Source organism: Buteo buteo, chromosome 11, assembly GCF_964188355.1.
Source record: "Buteo buteo chromosome 11, bButBut1.hap1.1, whole genome shotgun sequence".
Taxonomy (NCBI): Eukaryota; Metazoa; Chordata; class Aves; order Accipitriformes; family Accipitridae; genus Buteo; species Buteo buteo.
In genome coordinates this window covers 8644690-8667302 of record NC_134181.1, presented here as the reverse complement: position 1 = coordinate 8667302, position 22613 = coordinate 8644690, and the positions used below count along the sequence as shown (strand labels likewise).

General features: G+C 35.4%; 1 protein-coding gene across 2 annotated transcripts in view; it reads left to right on the top strand.

The window, feature by feature from the left end:
* Positions 1 to 22613, top strand: part of CDH8 (cadherin 8) — a 151559-nt gene that overhangs the window by 73396 nt on the left and 55550 nt on the right. For both annotated transcript variants that reach the window (XM_075039990.1, XM_075039991.1), the window contains 3 exons: positions 12164 to 12331; positions 16263 to 16450; positions 19163 to 19416. In XM_075039990.1, coding sequence (XP_074896091.1) covers positions 12164 to 12331; positions 16263 to 16450; positions 19163 to 19416 — 610 coding nt within the window. The remainder of the gene's footprint in view (positions 1 to 12163; positions 12332 to 16262; positions 16451 to 19162; positions 19417 to 22613) is intronic.

Below are 22613 nucleotides of genomic sequence, written 5' to 3'. Positions count from 1 at the left end.
TCCAATGAAGTAACTGTTCATCACCTAGGAAAGTGATTTCCATTATCATGAAAGCCAGAGAAAACTCCAAAGCTTTTTGGTTGAACCTGAAAATCATGATTTTTCTCCTGTTTCACTAGCATTAAGTTCCCCCTCCTACGTTCATTTCCAGTTACAAATATTCCTTTGAGTAGCAGTTCAGTTACCATGAAAATGACATGTTAGTTTCTAAAGGGAATTTAATCATAAAGAATTCAGCTGTGGCTTTGCCACAGTCCCTGAGTAAGTGGCTTTGTATTGTGGAGCTGCTTCTGAATGTATAAGTGGTTTGATTCCCCGCTTTTCTAGACCTATGGAGGACATGAGTTGTGTTTTTCTCTAAACCATTACAAGTGAATGAGTTTATGTGCTGAGGCCATCCCCTGTTTCTTTGCCACCTCTATGTAATGGCCTTCATCTCTAGTGTAACTACCACACTACTTTTACAGCTACCCACCAAATAGTTTGTTAAATCCGGAGAGTATGCAGTTTCTATGATTCTAGATGGACCTATCCATTGCTTGTAATATTTTAAAATTTGCAGAAATTGGTCTTGTGTCTGAGATGCGTGTTCATTTGCTTAGAGAAATCTTAGCCATACTAAATGTTAAATTGTGTAGCTCCCTCCAGCATACGTTTGTTTAGAATATGTAAACAATAAATATACATAAAAGTCTAGTCATTAAGCAAACCAGATGCAGGTAGTCATGTAGAAATTGCAGCCACATATTACGCAGGGTGGAAAAGATTGCTCTGAAACCCAGCAGCCTTATAGTTGTGGCTTTTCTGAAGAGAAGTGTTGATTTCAGAAAACGTAAGGAACTACGCAGCAGATTTTCTTGGTAATGCCAGAATTCTGGAGCCAAGGGTATAATAACGTTTGTTACATACAAGAGAGAGTTTTAGGGGTTGTTACATGCAGTCTCAAAACACCAAGAGTATTATGCTAAGATAGTTACAATTTTGCAGTAGCTTATGGCAGTGTGTATTTCACCTTTTAGAGGTAGTGGTGCATAAAACATGCACACTAGTTTAGCAGCTATATAATTTGGATGGTAGAGCTGTTACCATGGACAGATAGAGTGGAAGGTGCATTTTAACAAAAAGAAAATGTCCAAAGCAAATAGAAAGTATGTAGATGTTTGATTGTTTCTTGATATTTATCCATCCTTAGCAATGTGAACCATCACAACTAATATTTGTTTCCCTTTAGTAATGAGGCCATGAAAACACATTATCTTGCACGTTTGTGTGTAGTATTCGGGAACCTCAGTGAAAGTTTTCATGTGGGAAGATGTTCGGATATTATTGGCACAGTGTACAAATTAAAGCAGAACAGCCAGGTATAATAGTGTCTTATCAAAAACAGGTCAAGCCTGAAGGTGATCCTCCAAGCATGATAGATATTTTAGGGTTTGGTGTTTGGTTGGTTGGGGTTTTTGCGGGAGGGGGGGCTAAGGGGGTGGGTGGTGTGTGTGTATGTATAGCTATATTTTCTCTGTGGTTACATTTCATTAGTGCCCCTGCTAAGTTGAAAGCCTTTCCAATTCACTTGAAATAGAATTGTTTCTCAACACAGATATTTTGTCTAGAATTGTGTCTTTCCCAAAATGGAATCACTGTTTTAAGAAATGGGATATGTTGAAGTGATCCACTTCAGAATGTAAATATTTTCTGTCATTCATGGGAATGTATCAAATATTATCAAAAGTATAGCTACTTAGAGCTGATCTACTTACTATTTTTCTAGATGACTGGCCTTTAATTAGCTTGGATTATTAGAAATTCAGACTAGATTTAGATCTGTGCAGCTACCAGCACCAGGACAGCCACAGACGGGCTGTACTGCCTATAATTTTTTTTCATTTCCTGGCTCAGACTAACGATTGTCTGACCTTGCTGCTTTGTTTTAATGGTACGCTGAGAGCTGACCATCAGGAATAATCCCAATCATGCCTGCCTCCTGATTCCTCTCTCTTCTATAGTACTCTGAACAAAAAAAGCGAGCAACGGTATAGGATATGGCTTCATGCCTACAGTAGAAAGGGTTGCTGCACCTGAGGGTAAACCTGAGGAAAGCAGTTGCTTACTCTTCTGCTTTTTTGTTCCTAATAACTTGACATTCACTAGGTATAGTCCTTATCTGAATCACAGTCTTGGTTGAAACACTGACATTACTCTCAACCTCCTTGCTGAAACAATTCTATAATGCTGGGTGCACAGAAATAAGTACCGGTAAGTGACCCATAAAACAATAATTTTCCATTACCTTAGATGAAAAATGCATATACTTCTACAGTTCTAGTTTGCAAGTTCTTCTGTGTGAGCTATAGACACATGAAAGAAGGTAATTCAGAAGTTATTTCTCATTCAGTGCTCTGAATATGGCTTAGGGTAAATGCTTTTTTGATGGCTTGTTCTGAATATTTTTCACTTTTCATAGGTGAATTTTAATATGGCCACTGGTTTGTTGTATAGAGAGTAAATGTGAATAATACATTACAAAGATACAGATTCAGATATTCTACGAGAGGCTAAACTTACAACATGATGACATCAGATTGATAACAAAACTCATGGTGGACTAAAATATAATCCATAAATCAGTATCGTTACATCTGACTAACTGATGTCAGGTTTCCTGACTAGTATGTATTATTTATAAAGGTATATAAGTTGTATGTATTCTCTCATAATCCAAATAATGACAATCAAAATTCTGAGGAACGGGGTTCCTTAAGACTGCTAAAAGTAGCTAAAGTACACTTCTGACTTTTAAGCTTTTTCAAGGATATTAAGTCATGACTCTCAGCTTTAAAATAAGGTTATCATAATGGAACGCAATATGAAGTGATACTGTGTTCTACAATATAGGAATGGCAGAGAAAATACATTTTTGTCTGTATCTGACTTATTTACATTTCACATGAACTTAAATAACGTCACTCCTACACATACCTGAAATACAGTTACATGAACAAGGCAAATTACGCCAAACAGTCTACTGCACTGGAAAACACATTGTATTATTCAAGCATAAACCACTACTATATATGAAAAAGAATAGATTTTAAACACTACCATCTTGGATATGGTCATTTGGTACAAAGCCAAAGTTCAAGTTAGTAAAGCTGAGATGAATAGAAGAGTCGGGAGACCTAGAAAACTAAAGACTCTCCTAATAGAATGTGGATATTTCTTTGGAGAGTGAATAATTGATTTTTTTTCTATACCTAGCTTTAACTTTCAGGTGAAAGTGCACATGCTTTAATCAACAGAGCTTTTAATGATTTAGTATATGACTCTCTCTGGACTATAGTGTTGAACCCTGTGGTTCTGAAATCAGAACATAAATGAGTAGGCCTAGGAGGAATGAAAACGGCATTCAGCAGAAGTCAGGTTTGAATCTTTTATTTTAATTTGCAGTCTTTATTGTCTTCCTCCATCTAGACCTTGAAATACAGTCCAGCAGAATAAAAACAAGTAAAGTAGTGAGAGGATAAATGACAACGACTTTTGAGTTACAGACGTTTTTGTGATGTTACAGAATATTTCTTCTATCTGGTTGTTAATATCCAGTTTATTAGTAACGTTGCATATCAATGATAGCACAAGCTGCCCTCAGAATATTGCATGTAGTACTGATGAGACCCATCATCATAAAAAAAGACTACTGAAATACTGAAGAAAGTTCAAAGCAGGGGTAGCTAAGGTGAGAAGAATATTACTTATAATGAAAGATTGATTGAACTTAATTTGTATAAACTGGATAAGAGGTGATTAAAGGAGGATATGAAATCACTGCACAAATATTTGAGAGGTGTTAATAAAAGAGAGGCATGGGGACTGTTTCTGTAATTACTTATGATAAAATGACAAGGTAGTATTTTCAAACTAGAGGGAGATGGGAAAACAGTTTTGATACAGGAAGTAATCTGCAACTGTAAGGGGAAAGTAATGAGCTGCCAGGAACAGAACTCACTCGTGTTCAACAGAGCCTTTCTAAATAGTTCAGTTTCTAAAGAGTTTAGATTTAAACCCTCATGGGATTAGTCTAGAGAAAGAACTTGTTCAACATTAGTCAGAGCCTGGATTGAACTCCTGCTTCTAGCTCATTTTATTAACTAGTGCTGCTGTGATATTCTTGCTAATTACTACGGATTTAAACTTAACTAAACTTTTAACTGAAGTAATTTTAAGAGGCATGAAGAGGATGGGTAGGTGTTGTTCTGTCTTACCAAGTGAGGTGTAGGAACTCCTTTCCTAGAGGAGAAGGCAGGTGTGTGCTGCAGCATACAGGAGGTAGGTCCATGCAGCCCAGACAGCAACACTCCCAAGGTAGCAGAATTGGCTCCAGCATATACAAGGATTTCTGGAGTTTATACTTGGTCGCTTCTGTTACAGCACCTTCAGGTCTGTCTTGACAACATTTGATGCACTTAGGCACAATGCTGAAAATAGAGTGTATTTTCAAACTAGTATAAGCCTTTTCTTGTCATTGTGTACTAAGTATACTGTGCAACCTTAGGACTTGCGTTAAGGTGTTTCTGCAGAGATTCTTTGGTGATTCTGAGTTGTCTTGGTGACAGCCCATTAGGAGATGGAGTTGTACTGACAAACTGCTAGTGCAGCAGACCCAAGGGTCAGTCCTACAGTTCTTGCTTTTTACTTAGAAGTATAAAGTGCAACTATTATGTATAAGGTATGTAGGATTGGGTCCTTCAGTAGCAGCAAGAGCTGTCTTTTCTGATTAATAAAGGAAGTATAAAATCACTGCAGAGACATTTGAAAACAGTTTTATGATAGTCTGTAGTTGGTAAAGATGAGTGGCTTAAGATCAAGACAGACTCGCATTTGAAAAAAGGCGATTTCTGCTTCTAGAGTTTATCTAATAATAGTAGTAACAAAAAAGCTGACACCACACACATTTCTTGCATTTCAGAGCAATATCTCTATCATTTTAGAAAGCTAGTGAGATAGTTAGGACTTAACCATTTTCCTCATGCTGAGTAGGAAAACAAGGGCTACATATCTAAATAACATTGTGCTTCAAGAGACTGAATTAGAGAGAGGAATTTGAACTGCACAGCTAGAGTTGGAAAGCATCTGAAAAAGAATCCAAAGCTATTTTCTGTAAAGTGTCTAGTATAATTATAGGTATTAGAGGATCATTACAAATAAAATCCTAAGGAAGGAAGGCCATAAATGCGGGGCAGAATATTTATTGCATTCATTCTTAGTTGGTGAGAGGGTGATCCCTTCACTATGCCAGTGAAACTTGGTCCCGGGGAAAAGGGAGTGGCTGGTAAGTAGAGATGAAAGCTCTTTACCCATACTATAAAACCCAGATACAAGTTAATCTGAATTAAAAAGGCAGTATTATTATAGGTGTTTTCCAGTCATATCCTATATGATATTCTTGAAGCAGAATACATACAGTGAAAGGTAGGTAGTGTCAATTTACACACAATGACAAACTTGCAAGGTCTACTTCAGAATGAAAGCAAGATCAGAAAACAAAAATGGTAGTAATATGGGCTTAAAAAGAATATACAATAGATTGTAGGTTATACAAGATAAAAGAGAATTAATAAAACAATATTCAACCTTCATCTCACTGTTTAACAGAAAGGCAGGCAGTGCCATCTTCCCCATAAAATTTTAAAAAAATAAACATGGTAATAAGATATGTACAATGTTCGCTTCTCTCTTAAAAATACAAAAATGGCACAGAATCACTCCACATAAAATGATACAACATAGTATTCAATTCCTCACCTAGTGATTATTTTTACGGTGGCTAATGTCTGTGATTTGAAATATATCTACAACTGAGTGTAGTTCAGACAACTGTAACAGATATTTTTTCTAGAAAGGTAGCCAACTTTGCTAGAGACTGCAGATATTTTTCTTGTCTTGCTAAAAAAAAATCCTGAGGCATTAGAACTAAGTAAGAAATGAGAATATTTGATGATAATTTTTATTAAAACGATTATGATTTTTATGAAGGGTAAATTGAATTAAAAATAGTGGATTGGTATGCCCATATCACATCATCAAAGTACTAGATTTTTTTTAATTTTCAAGTTAGTTGTGATGTATTCATGTTCTAGGAATTACGGTACAGGTTTTCCACAGATCTCAAAGTGAACCTTTTTGTGGACTGCTAAAACATCACTGAAGTCAGTGTGCTTCATGGGAATACAAAGAATGCATCTCACGGCCCTCTGAAGAAATTACAAGATTGATTTTTCAGGCATTTGTGTCCTAAATGACTGTTATATTTAATAAGAATCTCCACCAAGATTTTAGCACGGAAGGAAGATCAAAGCAATTACTTAGCTCTTCCAAAATGAAGAAGGGAAAGTTCCAAAGTATGCAAGTTGAAATAGCAGGAAGTGTTCATCAAAATTTGTGAGATGAATGAGATGCTTAAGAAAGGCTTTTCAGGGCCAGATTCCAATTTTGCATAGTGCTTGCTTGGTTTTGTTCCATGTTCTCAATTATTATTATGTATAGTTTTATAGCGTTACCATAAAGAGATCCTTTAAAAAAATGGCAAGGAAAGTGAAAAACTGATCCTTATTTCTATTGTTACTTTTGCTTGCTTTCTTTCTCTTCATCAGCTATAGCCTCTGATACGTTGCTGCTTTTCCCCTGATCTTTTTCAGTGTGAGACAGTGTATATTCTTCCAAATAGGTTTTTGAAAGTAGTCCACAGGGGTGCATTTTAACTGATTCAAGTTGTGAGGCAGATTGTGCAAATTGCTCAGTGTATGCATTTAGGACCACAGTAAAAGTAAATCCCATTCTGCAGCTGTTTTATTTGCTATTGAGCAGTGTGACACCAATAGCTGTTTAGGAAAAGCAACTCAGCCAAAAAAAAAAAAAAAGATGTACTTCCAAGATTGGGGGTGTTCTCATTCTTTGAAGAAATATATTACTTCTTGATTTCTTTACTTTTCAACCCACTTTCTGATGTTTTCAGTTTTAGTCAGAGGATCTGTAGCCAAACTATGATGCAGGTGTCTGTTCAGTGGTTGTACTACATGTCCATTGAATGTTTTCACAGGACTAAGGTTTGTGAAATATTTTAGAACAGGCAGAGATAAAGCCTTATCTTAGACAGTATGGAGGGAAGGGACTTCAAGTGAGAATGCAGTAAGCGCCCTTGCCCCCAGAAAAGGATCAGGTTTATCCCTTCTCATTCTTGACAGACATTTGTCTGATAGGTTCTTAAAAACTTTCAGTAATGGAAATACTACAAATTCTACAGGCAGCCTTCTCTGTCTGTACTTACCTTCTCTGTTAGAAAGCGTTCCCCTAATGTTTAACTGAAATCTCTCTTGCTGCAATTTAAACCCATTTTGTGGTTTGTATTTTAGGCCCATCATTTCTTCTCTCATCCCCAGTGGAAAAGGAGAGTAGCTCCCAGTAATTTTTACATATTTGGCTGTAAAGTCTGTCCACATACTTCCTTAACTATACAGAACTTCCCCCCCCCCCCAAAACTGGGCACACTGTTCCAGCTGTAGTCTTACTGGTATGAGTGAACTGGAAACATTATTCCACAGTTCTTCCATATAACATGCTAGCTAATATACAAGGAAATTTTGGTGCATTTTTATTAGCAAAATGCTGTTGACTCATATTCATCTCGTTTTGACTCCACATTCTTTTATGTCTTGTGAGTCATCTGCTCTATTGTAATTGTGAAGTTAATTGTTTCACCCCCACAAAATACTTTTTCCTTGCCAAATTGAATTGCATCCTGCTTTTTTAAGCTATCCAATTTATCAAAATTGTTTTGAAATGTTCTTCCAGTACTTGCAGTGGCTCCCAACTTTGTGTCATCTGAAAGGCTTCATAAGTTCTTCCTGCCTTCCATCATTCAGGAAATACTGAGCAGAACAAACCCTATGAACCACTTCATCCATCTATCCACTTTGACAGTAAGCCATTGATAACTGTTCTGAATACAGTCTTCCAACAATCGTCTACCTGCTTCACATTAGTTTACAGTAATTCTCATCCCTCGCTTTTAAACTACTCTCCTGTTTGGCACATACCATTTTCATCCATCATAGCATGCTGAAAGTGATTATGTTTTTATTCTCGATTCGCTTCTGGGTTGAATTGAAGTAGAGCAGGTTGAATGCTCAATGAGTTAATGTTCTGTGTGCTGTATGTGTATTAGTATTTGGTGAGACTGAATTGTTTTCTAAAAATAGATTGAAAGTTTCAGTACTTCCTGTAAGCCCAGCCTGAGAAATGGTGAATAAAACAAAAGAACAAATAAATATCCTTGAAATCCTCTATGCATAGCTCTCTTAGTCTGTCTGTGTCTCGATCACATTACATAGGTGAGGATGGGAGCCTTTTTGTGTTTGTTAATTTGCGTCATAAGAGATACCAACACTTCTCTTTTGCTGGCCTCTGTTCTATAGATTCTGAATATAGAAATACTGGTGGTAACAATCAGCCTGTGTAATCTGGATATATTTGATGTTTAAAAAACCTTCAGCTCCTCTTGTAGTAATTAAAACAGTAAATTTCTTTTTAGCTTTTTATTGTGTTTGAAATTGAAACTTGACTTTGACTCAGCTTCTGGGAAATGGTTTATGGGCTGAGACAGCAGACAGAAATATGTATACAACTATTGAAATAACAGGTTGTGTTGGTATCTTTATACAGGAAAAAAACCCCAACAATCTTTATGTCTTAAAAGTCAGAAACTGTAATTCTGATTTAGGCACTTTTTAAGGTATTTAATCTTCCTGATATCTTTCAAACCATAGACAAGGGCTAGACTGTTCCATACATTGAGAGACATATGTGTCTAGGAAAACTCATCACTTTATCGAAACAATTAACTTGTGTCAGAGGAAACTGCAGGATACAAAATGTGGCATCTTCTACAAGTCATCTGTAGGCTAGACTTAACCATGTAAATTAGGTTGTAAAAAAGAACCCAAACAAGGAAAACTGCCTAAAAAATAATAATGGAGAAAAAGTTATAGTAGGCTTTATACAAAACCCATTGAAATAAGGTTTCACTGAACTTTGGATCGGCTCTATTAGTGGAAAAAAATAATGTGGACCAAATTCTGGTACCCTAGGTTTGCACTAGCATCCTTTTTATGAGTCACCTCATTTATAACAATAGAATTTTTCACAGAATGCATCATTATTATTCCTAAATAGTAAACCAATGAGTCCAAACCAGTCACAACTGTCAAATGCTTTTAGAAATAAATATCATTTACTCTCCTTACCCAGGCTACTATGGAGGAAATGGCCCTACTCTTTTACTGAATATATTTTGCACCTGTTACATCTGATAAATGTTTATTATTATCTTCTGAGTTTTACTGTTCCCCTGTTTTCATTCACAAAATTTAACAGAAGCATATTCTTCAATATTTTGCAGAATAACTTGTGTCCTCTCCTATAGATGTTATAGAATAGTTAAATTACATGCATGTTGTACTTCAAGGCTGCTTCATTGGTTTTACAAGGGCTGCATTACACTGTATTTGTCAGGGTCCTGAGCACAACCTCCTTCGAGGAGTATAGTTGGGTAAGTTTAGAAGCGTAGCTGGCTGCATCCAAGGTCAGCTCCTTTGCTGGTAAGAACTGTTGTGAAGAAAGCTTCATGCAGGGGCTGCCCCTCCTTTTCCTTGGGAGCTGCTTTTAGGCTGAGGCTCTACTGCTGGCCCCCCCGGCTGCGCTACGTCTGTGCCCGGTCTCATATTTTCTCGGTTCGGTCAGAAACCCAGATCCAGACCCTGTGGCTGGGTTTCCTGGCCTGGCCTCAGACCTGCCTTGTTGCTGTGGACTCACTCGCCGGGTGAGCATCAGACTGTGGCTCAGCCTGGCCACTGTCTCCGGATCTGAGTGGGACCCTGACTTGCCACTCTGCAGTCTGGCTCCTTGTTGGCAAGGTCACTGGCTGTGCCTGCCTTGTTTCCACACTCCGCTCCCAAATCACCTTTAACTGCAGTGCAGCTGGCCTTGCTGTTCCTGACCCCACTTACCACATGTTGGAATGAAAAATCACTGATTATGTATCGAGTTCCCTGGAAACAAGAGATTACTCTGGCTTGGCAGTTGCAGGCGTAAGATAGAGGTGTCATTTTCATCCAGAATTATATTTATAAAATATGTAAGACAACAACCCAAAATGTTTTATGGAAATTGTTTACAAAAGTATAGGTTACAAGACTGCTATTATGTTGTGTTTGGTGTTTTATGTAGCAAGCATATTGCTTTTTTTCTAAATGCCTTGTACCACCTTGCTCTTAATTTGGTCCTATACTTAGCCAAAAAAAGAAGGTCTGATCAGATTCTTTGTATTGCAATATCAAAGACAAATGGATTCTAATATTTGCTAAAATGCATCTCTATTAATGATAAAGACCAGGAACATTCCTTTATTCCATAAATACATGAATAGATAATCTTGACATTTCAGCCAGAGTGTCATTTCTAAGAAGCTTATTTAATAGAAACTATCCCATGTGAAAGAAAAAGAGCTATTTGAATTCTCCACAGCTGTGCTAGTCCCAATAGCAAAATCAAAACTAACAGATTTGCAATAAGTATTGATTGAAATCTGAAAACTCCTGACAATACTTAACAAAGAACAGGTTAAAAAAAAAAAAAACAAAACCAAAACAGTGTGAGAGCTAATGAAATGTATGATCAGGCCCAGCAACAAGTAGGTATGATCCAGGATGTGAATTTGGCCACTCTGTTCAACATGCAAATCTTAACAAAAATACAGTACAATATAGAATTCTTACCTTCTTTTTTTAATGAATTCCAAAGACTTGGTGACTTACTGTCAATGTCTGCCCATAAACTGTGTCCTTCAGCTCTGTATGTACAGGGTCATGAAGAGAGACACTCTTCTTTACGCCTCATAAGAACCCTCAAGCACCGTGGTTTAAAGGAACCACTGCAATGGTGGATTCAATTCCCCTTGATACTCTTACGGTTCACTTAACCACTAAGATAATTCAGTAACTTGAAGTTTGCGCTCTCTTTTCTCAGACAATTTTTTTTTTTTTAAATAGAATTCAAAAACAGGATTAAAAGAAAAAAACCCACCATATTTCAATTTAGCTTTTAGAGTTCCTTTCCGTGGGTTTAGTGGGACTTCTTTAGTTGATTCTTATCATTGTATTATGGTGGACATTACTAGACTGTGATGAACACCATTTAAATTTACCATTAAACATTTAGTATTGCACTTTCCATACTGATTGTTGTGAATATAATAGCACATTACAGGTAGAGAAGTTTTGGAAAGAAAAAATGTTATTATTTCTTCTGTTAGATGTCCATGAAATCTATAGGAATTTGCAGTGGATCTGCCCCTGTATTTAATTGGACTGTCCCTTGCAGGTATCTTCCTGCTAGCCCACTGACATTTTTAATTTTCATATACTACAGATCATTTTACTCCTCTATCTTTAAAAACTTCTAACCTAATAAAGTAAGTGACAGCAGCTTACTGAGATCATTGTCCAACAAGTGACTCTTCTAGAGTAGGGACAATGGAGCGACTTTAGGAGTTTGCAGTACCAATGACTATGCTGAAAGACATACAGAAGGACATGCTGTCATTCTCCAGTAGAAATTTAGGTACTCAATTTAGGACTTGAGGGAACATCTATAGCCTGCATTATATACAAAGGCAGATTAAGTAATGGTTTTGGTTTTTAAACTTTTGAAATAATTCACCTGACAGATACTGTTAACAGTGTTTACAAATTAAGTTTACTATGTGGTTATCTTCTGTTTGTGAATTCTATGGAGAAACAATGTATTTCTGTGGGTGGTAGGACAGAAACCAAAAAGTTTATTAGGAGAAAAATGTAAAAATTAATATGTATCACAGGTATGAGTAATTCTTGGGTTTTAGACCACAGCTTCATTGCACTGTCAATTAAATCAAGGTAGGTGACCTCTTATGAACTTTTTTAAAAATCTGAAATTCTTCTTTATCCTTGGTACTAAGAGGCAACTTAACTGGACCTTTAGCAGTTCAATTTTTGTACCAATATTTACATATATCCATCAAAATAGCTGCAAACCTGAATTTGGGTCTGTACCTGACTTTTTTCCCCCATTGTTGTAGCTATAATTAAAACAGCTCTTCCCAACATGGACAGAGAAGCCAAAGAAGAATACTTTGTGGTCATCCAAGCAAAGGACATGGGAGGACATATGGGTGGACTCTCTGGAACTACAACAGTGACAATTACACTCACTGATGTTAATGACAATCCTCCTAAGTTTGCACAGAGTAAGTGCCATTATGTGTGTATGTTCTCCTATATAAGAAAGTAATGTAGTGCTTTAGTGCGCGTTTTTTTTGTTTTTTTTTTATCAAGCTCTCCTTTTGTCATCATACTGCCTGGGTTTGTAATGTAATTTAAAAATATATAACTGCTACTAGAGAAAGATTAATAGTCCTCTGCCTGATTAAGAGCTTAGGAGAGGGAATTACATCCACAACAGCATACACAGCTCTCTGTCTTCAGTGTTACCCCTCTTACCTCCATATAAATGGTCTTGGGGACTTTTTTTCATGTATTTATTTGCTCTCAGTGCAGTTCTTTCTAAATGCTAGTTTTAGTTGCTGTTTTATGTGCTTCCATCTCATGCAGACAAGTGATGCCACCAGTAAAAGACATATATAACTGATAAAAGAAATAAAGGTTTGACTAATTAGGTAATAGTGAAGAAAACAGAAAATAAGTCTGAGTCTAGATAATTGTCGATTTTTAATTCAAAATCCATATTTACTACTGTGGTTCCAATAGATATCTTGCTGGGCTAGGTTAAAATGATTTGGTATCCTGCTGAGATTCTCTACAAGCTTTGTTGTCTATTTCAAAGCTGAAGATGAAAAAAGAAGAGGGAAGAGCATAATGACTGGATCGATTTTATTTGGAACAGGTGCAATCTAATGTGGTATTAGAAACTTATCTTCTTATGCAGCTTGTTCTGAAAAATGAAAGTTGTAAGGTATGAAGAGTCTGGTTTGGGGGTGGAGAATGTTCACATCTAGACTTTGTATCATTTTTACTTCATTAGAAGTATGTTTTTCTAACAAGGTACTTACGTGCCCAATGTAAAATTAATTCTTTTCCACATATATATGACCTGAAGTCCACTTTTGCCCTGTTCTGAAGACAGGAAGAGTGAAATGGGTTTGTCCTAGTACTCAGCATGTGATAAATACTCTCCTATAGTCTAGAAAATGCACCTGCAGATAGAGAGAGAGAGAAAATATATAAAATAAATAAGCAGAGGTAAAAGCTTGTTTGCAAAATATGTATTTTATTACCTCATCTTAGTGGGTTTTAACAGATAAACACTGAGCACAATAAAGGATATTCTCTCATTATAAAATAAGAAATGCATAGATTTTGTACTTCATATCACATTGAATTGCTTGCACTTGTGTAGTAGTGTTTTCCAACATATGATGACAATTTCCCTGATAATGTAAACATCTGTAGATGAGAATCCTGGTTGAACTGTGTCACCAGAGTGCAGAGGGGCATTTCTTTTATACCTGCAATGTACTGTAGCTCTAACTCTGTGACTACAGATCTACTTTTGCCAGCTTACTTGGCTTTTATATTTGTATCTGCACTTTCTGTCTCAAAAAGCCTTTGCCTGACAGTATGAAAAAAGCTGATCAGATAATCAGCAACACAACTGGTACTAACTGGTACATTTGCTGGAGGTCTCAATAGGAAGCACAGGAGTGAATGCATACGGAGATGAATCTGTACTTTCCCTGTGCAGATTACTCAGATCTGTTCTGTAGTTTGGATACAGTCACACATTGACTGGGTATCATGAGGAAGACTGCATCACAGATCCTTGAAATATATTTTCTCTGTGGAAAATGTAGATTAGTTTTCCTTCAGCAAAGTGTGAGTTGCTGTCTTTGAAGCTGTTACAGCTTGTGCATTCCAGTGCAGAATTCAGGCTACCATCTAGGAATAACCACCCTGTTATAACACTGACCATTATGCAACCTCATTAGAAAAAAACTGCATGTACTATAACTTTGTATTATGTGTATATTGTATTTAACAAGGATGAGCCATAGTAAATATTATAAGTGGATGTTATTACAAATTCTGCCTTTTAAAACTAAGTATTCATAGCATGCTGTCTAGCCTTACAGATTAGTCATGACTCTGGCCTTATACAAGAGCTGATCAAGTCTTTAACGTTTTTTTACACTGTTGAAGCACAGTTTGCATTTGCCTGGAAAGGAAAATACAAAAGGATCAAACTTACAATAGAGCCTAACCAGAATGAAATAGAAATTCATAAGATGTAATACATGCTGCTTTCACAATAAATTGTAATGAACTTGGAAAGCAGTGTGTTTTATCGGTTTATTGTTTCCAGGCAGGACAGAAATGTATATTTATGGCTTGATTTCAAAGAGTGTTAGCCTCCTGGGTTTTAGAAATGAAAAAAATGAACTTTCACTACTTCTATGATCTCTCTGAAATAATTTTAGAGGTATTTTATAAGTCACAGAAGTTTTTAACCTGGCAGTTTACCATAGGATTGTACCGAGAACTGTGCACTGCTGTTAGAACCAAGGGTTTTCAAAGATGCGTAATGTGGATTTTTCAGCTCTGCACTATGACATCTTGACAGGACAATTCATAATTCTTGAGAGCAATTTGTGTAAAAGAGTCAGCTGCATCATAGTTGTTTTTTTTTTTACGCTATTTTGTAAACTATCTTAATAAATCTGAGAGAAAAATACCAACTTAAAAATATAATCAACTGTGTATGGAGATTCAAACCACAAAGTGTGGACAGCAGTGTAAATTATGAACACGTAATTTAGTCTCCTGAGGCACTTGATGGCTTTGGCTGCTCCTTGTGAGCCATTATGAATATTCTTGAGGGATCTTGATGATCTCCAAATTATTGCTAATAATTTAGCCTAGAAACATTAAAGAAAAAAAAATTCACTTTGGGACAGACTATATGTATAGCTAATATATGTATTTAGGAATTCCTCAGTTTCCTTCCTGCTTTCAACTGTTGCTACTGTAATTGCTTACAAACAGTTAAAGCAACAACTTCAGAACATTTTGCATTTAAAAAACTACTAGCTGCACATAACAGTAAAAAATGCATGTTGTTTTAGAACTACTGTGAGGACCGAAAAGTCCAGAACCCTTAGTCTAAAACTGTTTTAATGGTCTCATCTGCTAACCTTGAATTCCTCTTGACTATTTTAACTGTGAAGTAGCATTGCAGTTGACTAGATCACTTATTAACTGTAGCTTCAATAAGTGTAAATTACCAAGAGGTAAAGAAATAGGCGCTCCATAATGAATTTTTGATGTAAAGAATGCATGTGTCTTCTGTTTTTCAGAGTACTGTTAAGAACTGGGAGATACAGTAGTAAAATGGGTATTTTGAGTTTTCTCTTAATAAAATGCTTACCTAAAATAACATATTACAAGTTCTAAATAGATTTTTGGCACTTCTTAGGTCAGAAGGTTTGAAGCAAGTATTACAAAAAATAAAAATGCTGACAATTTAAATAGCACTTTCTAGTCGGTTTTAGACTAACGATACAACCAAATAATAACTACAATAATGATTGCTATGAAAAGTTATTGTTTTCTTTAAAACATAGATGTTGGCAGTTTCTTGAATGTTTCTTAATTAGTTTCTTACCACAAAAGGAAGGTGGAAGGGGTTAAACAAACAAAACCAAATCAAATTAAAATGATCAAAAAAGTAGTAAAGATCTGAAATTGTATAAGGCATCTTTAAAGTGTTAGACCAGTTTTCGACAGAGTGAAAGACAAAGTTGCATAGTTGATTTCTAACTACATGTCCATAAACAAAACGGTAAGTTCACCAGCGTCTGCAGTAGTGAATGTTGCATACTTTCAGTGTTGGAAGTGACTTAATATTTATGTTTGCCAACACTAAGTATCCCTGTAAGGAAGAAGAAGGATACTATGTAATGAAAAGAACATTCACATACAGTAAACTGAATATTCCTATATAAGGAACACATTTTGCTGCATTCAGTAAATAATTTCTGTAAATGTGGTTTGTATCAGTTGGACATCCCAAGAGTTTGCATTGGGGAAGTATAAACAAATAAAGAGCACACAAAAAATACTGGAATGAGGTGTAATGTTTAGTCTTTTCCTCTTATTTGTAAGGTCTGTATCACTTCTCAGTAATGGAAGATGTTGCTCTTGGAGAACCAATAGGAAGGGTGAAGGCAAATGACCTGGATATTGGAGAAAATGCTAAATCATCCTATGATATTATTGAAGGAGATGGAATGGATATATTTGAAATTACTACAGATGCCCAAACTCAGGACGGCATTATTAGAGTGAGAAAGGTAAACTATATCTCTGTTAAAAAAAATATTTATTGTACATACAACTACCCACCCAGACTTTACTCTGTAAGAAGATGCTGGATTTGCAAGGATTGTTTTATCTATGGATGAGGTGTCAAGCCAGTGAAGTGATAAAAAAGGATGTATTAGCCATGTCCTTCAAAACTGCCATTTAGGTGACAACTGGGGAGACATCTATGGAAGTATTTTTGGTGCTGGGAATGTGTTAATCTTATCTGGGCTTCTGCACAGTCAAATCATACAGGTTTTGCTTCCTTGGTTCAAAGGAGAAGAGTAGATTAGAATCTGCTTTGTTGATGGTATAAACTTGCATAAAATCTTTGCTGAGTATTCATCAAATACCTTTTCTCTATTACTTAATTTACTGTATAGCTGGTCAAATACTTTTCAGAGAAAAAAAAAAAATCATAGTACATTATTTAAATTACCTGATGTGTGAGAGACTTAGTCTTCCACCTTTTCTCATGTTCAACTCTGTTCAATGAATAGTAATTTCGGTGAACCTTATCAAGGAGATCAGTACTGTTTCACATAAGAAGTGCCAAATTCAGGCCCTAAAGAAGGCTACAACTCTTACCTTTTCTATGCTGGTACAGTCTTGATGTATGCAAGACTAGGTACTTGCAGGTACACAACAGAAAGACCACCCACTTATATACAGAAATATGGGGAGAGACAGCATATCTAGGACAAAACTTGGCTAGTAAAGTCAATGAAACATTAATTGCATATTTAATGTTCATTACTTTCTGGGGAAGAAGAGAGCCGATTCTCATGCTGTGTTCTGAAAAAGGATATGAACATAACTTATAACACTGGCATAGAGGGTTTTAAATATGTAGCACAGAGCACTCTGAATGAATCTTTGGTTTGTTTTTTTTAAAGAAACCCAAAACCAAACCTTGACATTCCAGTGAAAAAAGAAGAATCCAGTAGGTACACATAATTAATATTCAACTTGTACCTGTAATTAAAGAGGTCAGGCAGAGTACCTGTTTCTCAGTGAGTAGGTCAGCACTGTAGATGTATAATAAAATTATCTGTATTTATCTAAATTTAGATCTGTTTTCCTAAAGAGAAAATTATGATATACATCCCCAATCTTCCTTCCTGTTATTTATTGTGTTCTGTGGCCTCTTTTGTAAACTAAGGCAATTAGCCTTTTGCCCCAGTTCCCTTGGCTTTATTTCATAACTGACTCTCTAACATAATGTTGTTTCATATATTTATTTTGACAGCAATAATAATTTTGGTTCTACTACAGTAGATGATGTATGGGGGGTACTGTTCACCAACAGATTTTCTCCAGCATAAATTCATGGGGTTTAGACAATGCAGAGTAAATTTTCAATATGATATTCTGATTAAGCATGACTAAATATATTGGGGTGCTGTCATTTCTGTAAAGCATATGAAAAGCAATTGAAAAAATGATACAGGAGCTATGATTGGCAAATTGTGAATATGCTGATTTATAAATCACCATTCATAATTACAAAAGCTTACTAATTTAAGAGCTGCTAAAGAAGCAAGGTTTTCTCATGTTTACTAGAATTTGTGAGAAAGAGCAAATCCCATTAGAGCTTGATTCATACCTGAAAAAAATCAACAAAATTTGAAAGTACACATATTGAAGGCTTTGACAGACTTCCTGAAGCTTCCTATTTGTGCTCTTGCTGGTATTTGCATTGCAGATTCAGAGTTTCTATGTCCTTTTCTTTTTATCCCTGGGACATTGTAATGCAAATCTTAATATCTTTCCAATGCTAGGCAATTTGCATCTTTGAAATTTGAATCATTGTGAGACACAAGAGAATTATATAGTGAATATACTGATGTGCTTCAAGACACAAACTTGAATCTCCTATAATGAAAAATTCTAATATTCAAAAGTGTCACAGATTTGTTTTTTATTTGGTATTTCATTCCTTTAAATCCACTGTGTTTTCATCTTTTGTGTTTTAATATGGAACTGTAAAATAGTAAAACCAATGGTGATATGGCAGGTATATTGATAGAATAAAGTAATCGGTTTTGTGTTTCTCTCTCTGAAAAAAAAATAAAAAATACAGAAATAGGAATTGCTACAGTTTTAAGAAATTCCTGAGAGATGTCTACCTCATTTACCCCTATAAACAGAAATGCAGAGTTACCAGAAGTGCAATAATATTGAAGTACTTTCTTATATGATTAGCTCTACAATTTTCCACATAATGCCTCTCATGTCCAACAAATAATAACTGCTATTTTTTTGCATTTCTCACACTGTTCTGGTAGTAATAAAATATTTATTCTTTGTAAAGCTAGTATAATTTTTTTTCTTATCTCCAACTAACAAAGCACTGATTAAGTGCATGGTTAGTATGCAAGTCATGTCATCACCAACAAATTTGTAGTATTTATCGGATATGTAATTGTAATAGTATAATTCATGAGAGAGAATATTTTGGTAAATTTCTTGTGAAAAGCAAGAAAACAAAGAGTCTTGTTTTCTCTGAGGCTGGTTAATAAACAGATATCAATATATGCCTAGAAAATTTGCAGGTTGGATTTCTGGGAGTGGGAAGTGATTACATTAAAATTCACTGAATGTGCTTAAATGCACATAACTTTCATCCATCAGCATTATATTCACTTGTTCTTTCTCTGTGGCCATTAGTAAAAGACATTTATCTTTGTCATTCTTAACAGCCACTGGACTTTGAGACCAAAAAATCCTATACTCTGAAGGTAGAAGCAGCCAATGTTCATGTTGATCCTCGCTTCATCAGTGGAGGACCATTCAAGGATACAGCAACGGTAAAAATTGTTGTAGAGGACGCTGATGAGCCACCAGTCTTTTCATCACCTACTTACCTACTGGAAGTGCATGAAAATGCTGCTATTAACTCTGTGATTGGTCAGGTGACTGCCCATGACCCTGACGTGTCTTCCAGTCCTATAAGGTAGTGCTGCTTTAAAGTTCTCTTTGAAAAAACTACTGGCAGAATACTAAGTATATTTTTGATACATTTTATGACACTGTTCTCATGCTGTTTTATTTCTAAGAAAATACCTGTATAGGAATTTTTTTATGATGTTAGATTTATCAGTTCAGATCATTTTCAAAATCACAAAAATGCTCCTTGCCACACGAGTAGTCATATGAAACAGTAGGAATGCAATGAAAATAAGAAATAGGGTGTATGAGGTCGGGTGGGATTGAGTCATCAGTGTGTTTCTCTGCAGTTATTTTAAATAATCCATTAGTGTCTGCACTAACAATACTGAGTTTTTTTCCATGTAGTTGTAAGGTTGTCAAAACATATTTTTGTATTCTTTTGGCTAAACCCATTCCTGGTTTAAACATAGAAAGTCAGAGATTATTATGCCCATGTTACTTTTGCATCTTCGATTTACAATATTTTCCCTTTTTGATCTAACTTGAACAAAATCTGTTATTCCAGTTTCATCAGATCAGTGTTTTCTATCTCATTTTGATGAGCACACATCTTCCCCCTCCCCCTTTGTAACAGTTAGTATGGTATGATGCAAGTGTTCCCAAAACGCATTTTGCTATGTATAGCGCTGCCTGCATTATGAAAACAAACACCAAAACATCAATTTCATAGTAAAGGTATATTTGTATAGACTCTATTTAATAATAATCTTCACTGTATGTTACTGCCATAGGGAATTTAAGCTACACAAGCAGTCTTCAGCATTGTGAGGATGATGCCAATTGTTACAATCTATCACTTGAGACCATTTTCTAATCATCGTCACTTACATCAGATTTGTCGCAGAGCCAAACTGTAAACCTTTAATTAGGGGACCTACATGTTGCATATCATATTTTAGTATTTTCAGAATTAGAAATTCAGAATTTCCAACATGTTTGGATGTATTAGAACTTGTGTATGAATGAAGATGTTGGAGAGTACGTTAGAGTCTCTCATTTTTAAATCATCCTTTCAAAACTAGATAAACGTAGCATTAACTATCACAGATTTCTATACAAATTAATTATTAATATATTTTCTACTGCAGCACACAACCCAGACAGTGTTAATAGGCACCAAATTTATTTTCTTACCAGAGAAGCTCACAGGATGATCTGATCATAGAAAAAGGAAATAAATAAGGGTAGTTACCAAGGTTAGAAAAATTTTATGTAAACAGAAAAAAAAAAAGTAATATAGAATGCATAGAGTTTGATCTATCACAATTTAAGCCGTGGCTCCAGCCTAATTCTATTATGGCTGTCCACTGGCATCTTTGAAAAAGGGCTTGCACTGCTGCTACAAAGACAGGGTCTCCTGAAAGGTGTGTGAAACCAGCCATGGTGGCAGCAAGTTGGCTTTCTTCCCTTTATTTCAGCTCGATAGTAATTTCTCTTTCAATTTAACCTTAGTTCCTTCCCTCTACCCTGTTCTGCTTTGCTCTTGGCTTAGTGCTGTGCTCCTCTGCCTCTTAATTGTGTCCCCTTTGTTCCTCATCTCAGCCTGGCTTCAACTCTGCTTCAGTTTTACCTTGGCTATTTTTCCAGTCTTGCTCTGTTTCCCTTGAATTCTTTTCTAGTCCTGCCCCAAACTCCTAATAATTTAGACCAGCTACAAGCATACCTACATCCTAAAATAGAGCCTCTTTATTCTGTCCAAGCCTGAAAAATTGAACTGAGTAAAATATTTACTTCATTTCCATTTTTAAATCATTTTATAGATCAAGATACTTTCAAGCTTTTAAAAGCAAAAATATTTTATATGTGCAAACTGAATTAGAATGTTATTACTTATAAAGTCATATAGAAACAATTGATACACATGAAACAGAACTGGCCCAAATACATTACATTTAAACAAAAAGGTACTTAGTTAGTGTGATTTATATCTTCTTTAAAAATATTGTATGCAGTACTTTGTAAGATTTAATTTCTCTACAGTATTGGCTTCATAGCTAATTAAGGAATATACAGAGCTCGATTTTCTACGCAACTTTTTGTTTTTTTGTTTGCTCACCTGATTAATTTGGCTTTATCTGGGATAGCTCTGGAAAGTCCAGATTCCCTTTTTTCATTTTTTGCATGAAAAAAAATTTTAAGGCAAAAAAAAGAGATGTCAAGTTAGTTATTCTACTATTACGGTAGCAAAAATATTCATCAGAGACAAGTAGGTAGCAGACATGCAGTTACTTTCTTTCCAATTTCGGACAAAGTTGGAACATTGCAGGTTCTAACAAAAATATGTGGAAGCATTGTTTTGTTGGATTAGAATGTTTCATTTTCATTGTGCATTTCAAGTGTTTATTGTGTATTGTATCACATATATGATGTAAATTTTATGTATATGTTCTATGATACACTTTCAAAAATACTAAACATAAGTTTAAAATTTGAAAAACAGAATTAAAACATTCTGCACTGTTTTAATACTGCCTGGCCTTTTTTTAATGTATTTTTTTTCTTTAAAACAGAATTTCAGGAGACAACAACCAGTTGCATGTCAAGGAAATGGTATTTTTCAATAGATATCTGTTCTATCAATATTTTGGTTAGACAGAATTTTTGTTTACATTTGTTATAAAAACCCTAGCAACACAAATGAAAATATGAATCAGCTTATGTGCTACCAATACCACATCTGCTGCACTTTAGTCTTATGCGCAAAGAGTCAGTAAACTGAGAGTATTGCAGTACCATAAATGAAATAAAACTTGGATATCTCTGAACATGGGAATAGTCTGATAATTGAGTCATGAGACAAAACATTAAAGAATTTAGAAAAATTATTATAGAAAACAGCCTGGAAAGAAACTTCTCTGTTTTCATTTTTTAAAAAAGTTGTTTAACCTCACTTCTATCCAATATAACAGTACTTTGGGTTTTATGCTTGCTTAGAAGAGATGAAACATATTCTCTGATCTTTCCATCACTTGATCTAAAAAGTATGAAGCCTATCATAGATTTAGAAGCAGGTGTATAACTGCGTTACCAGTCTGGTTCTGAATCTGCCCACCTTATGAAAATACCTGAAGAGGGTTTTTTAGCAATGTCTTCTGTCAAATGTAGAGTTTTGGCAGTGGTTATTAGTCTGAAATCTCTGTATCAGCCAAATTTAGACACTTTAGATGGACTAAAGGATGCATATGTTGTATGGGACTTTTC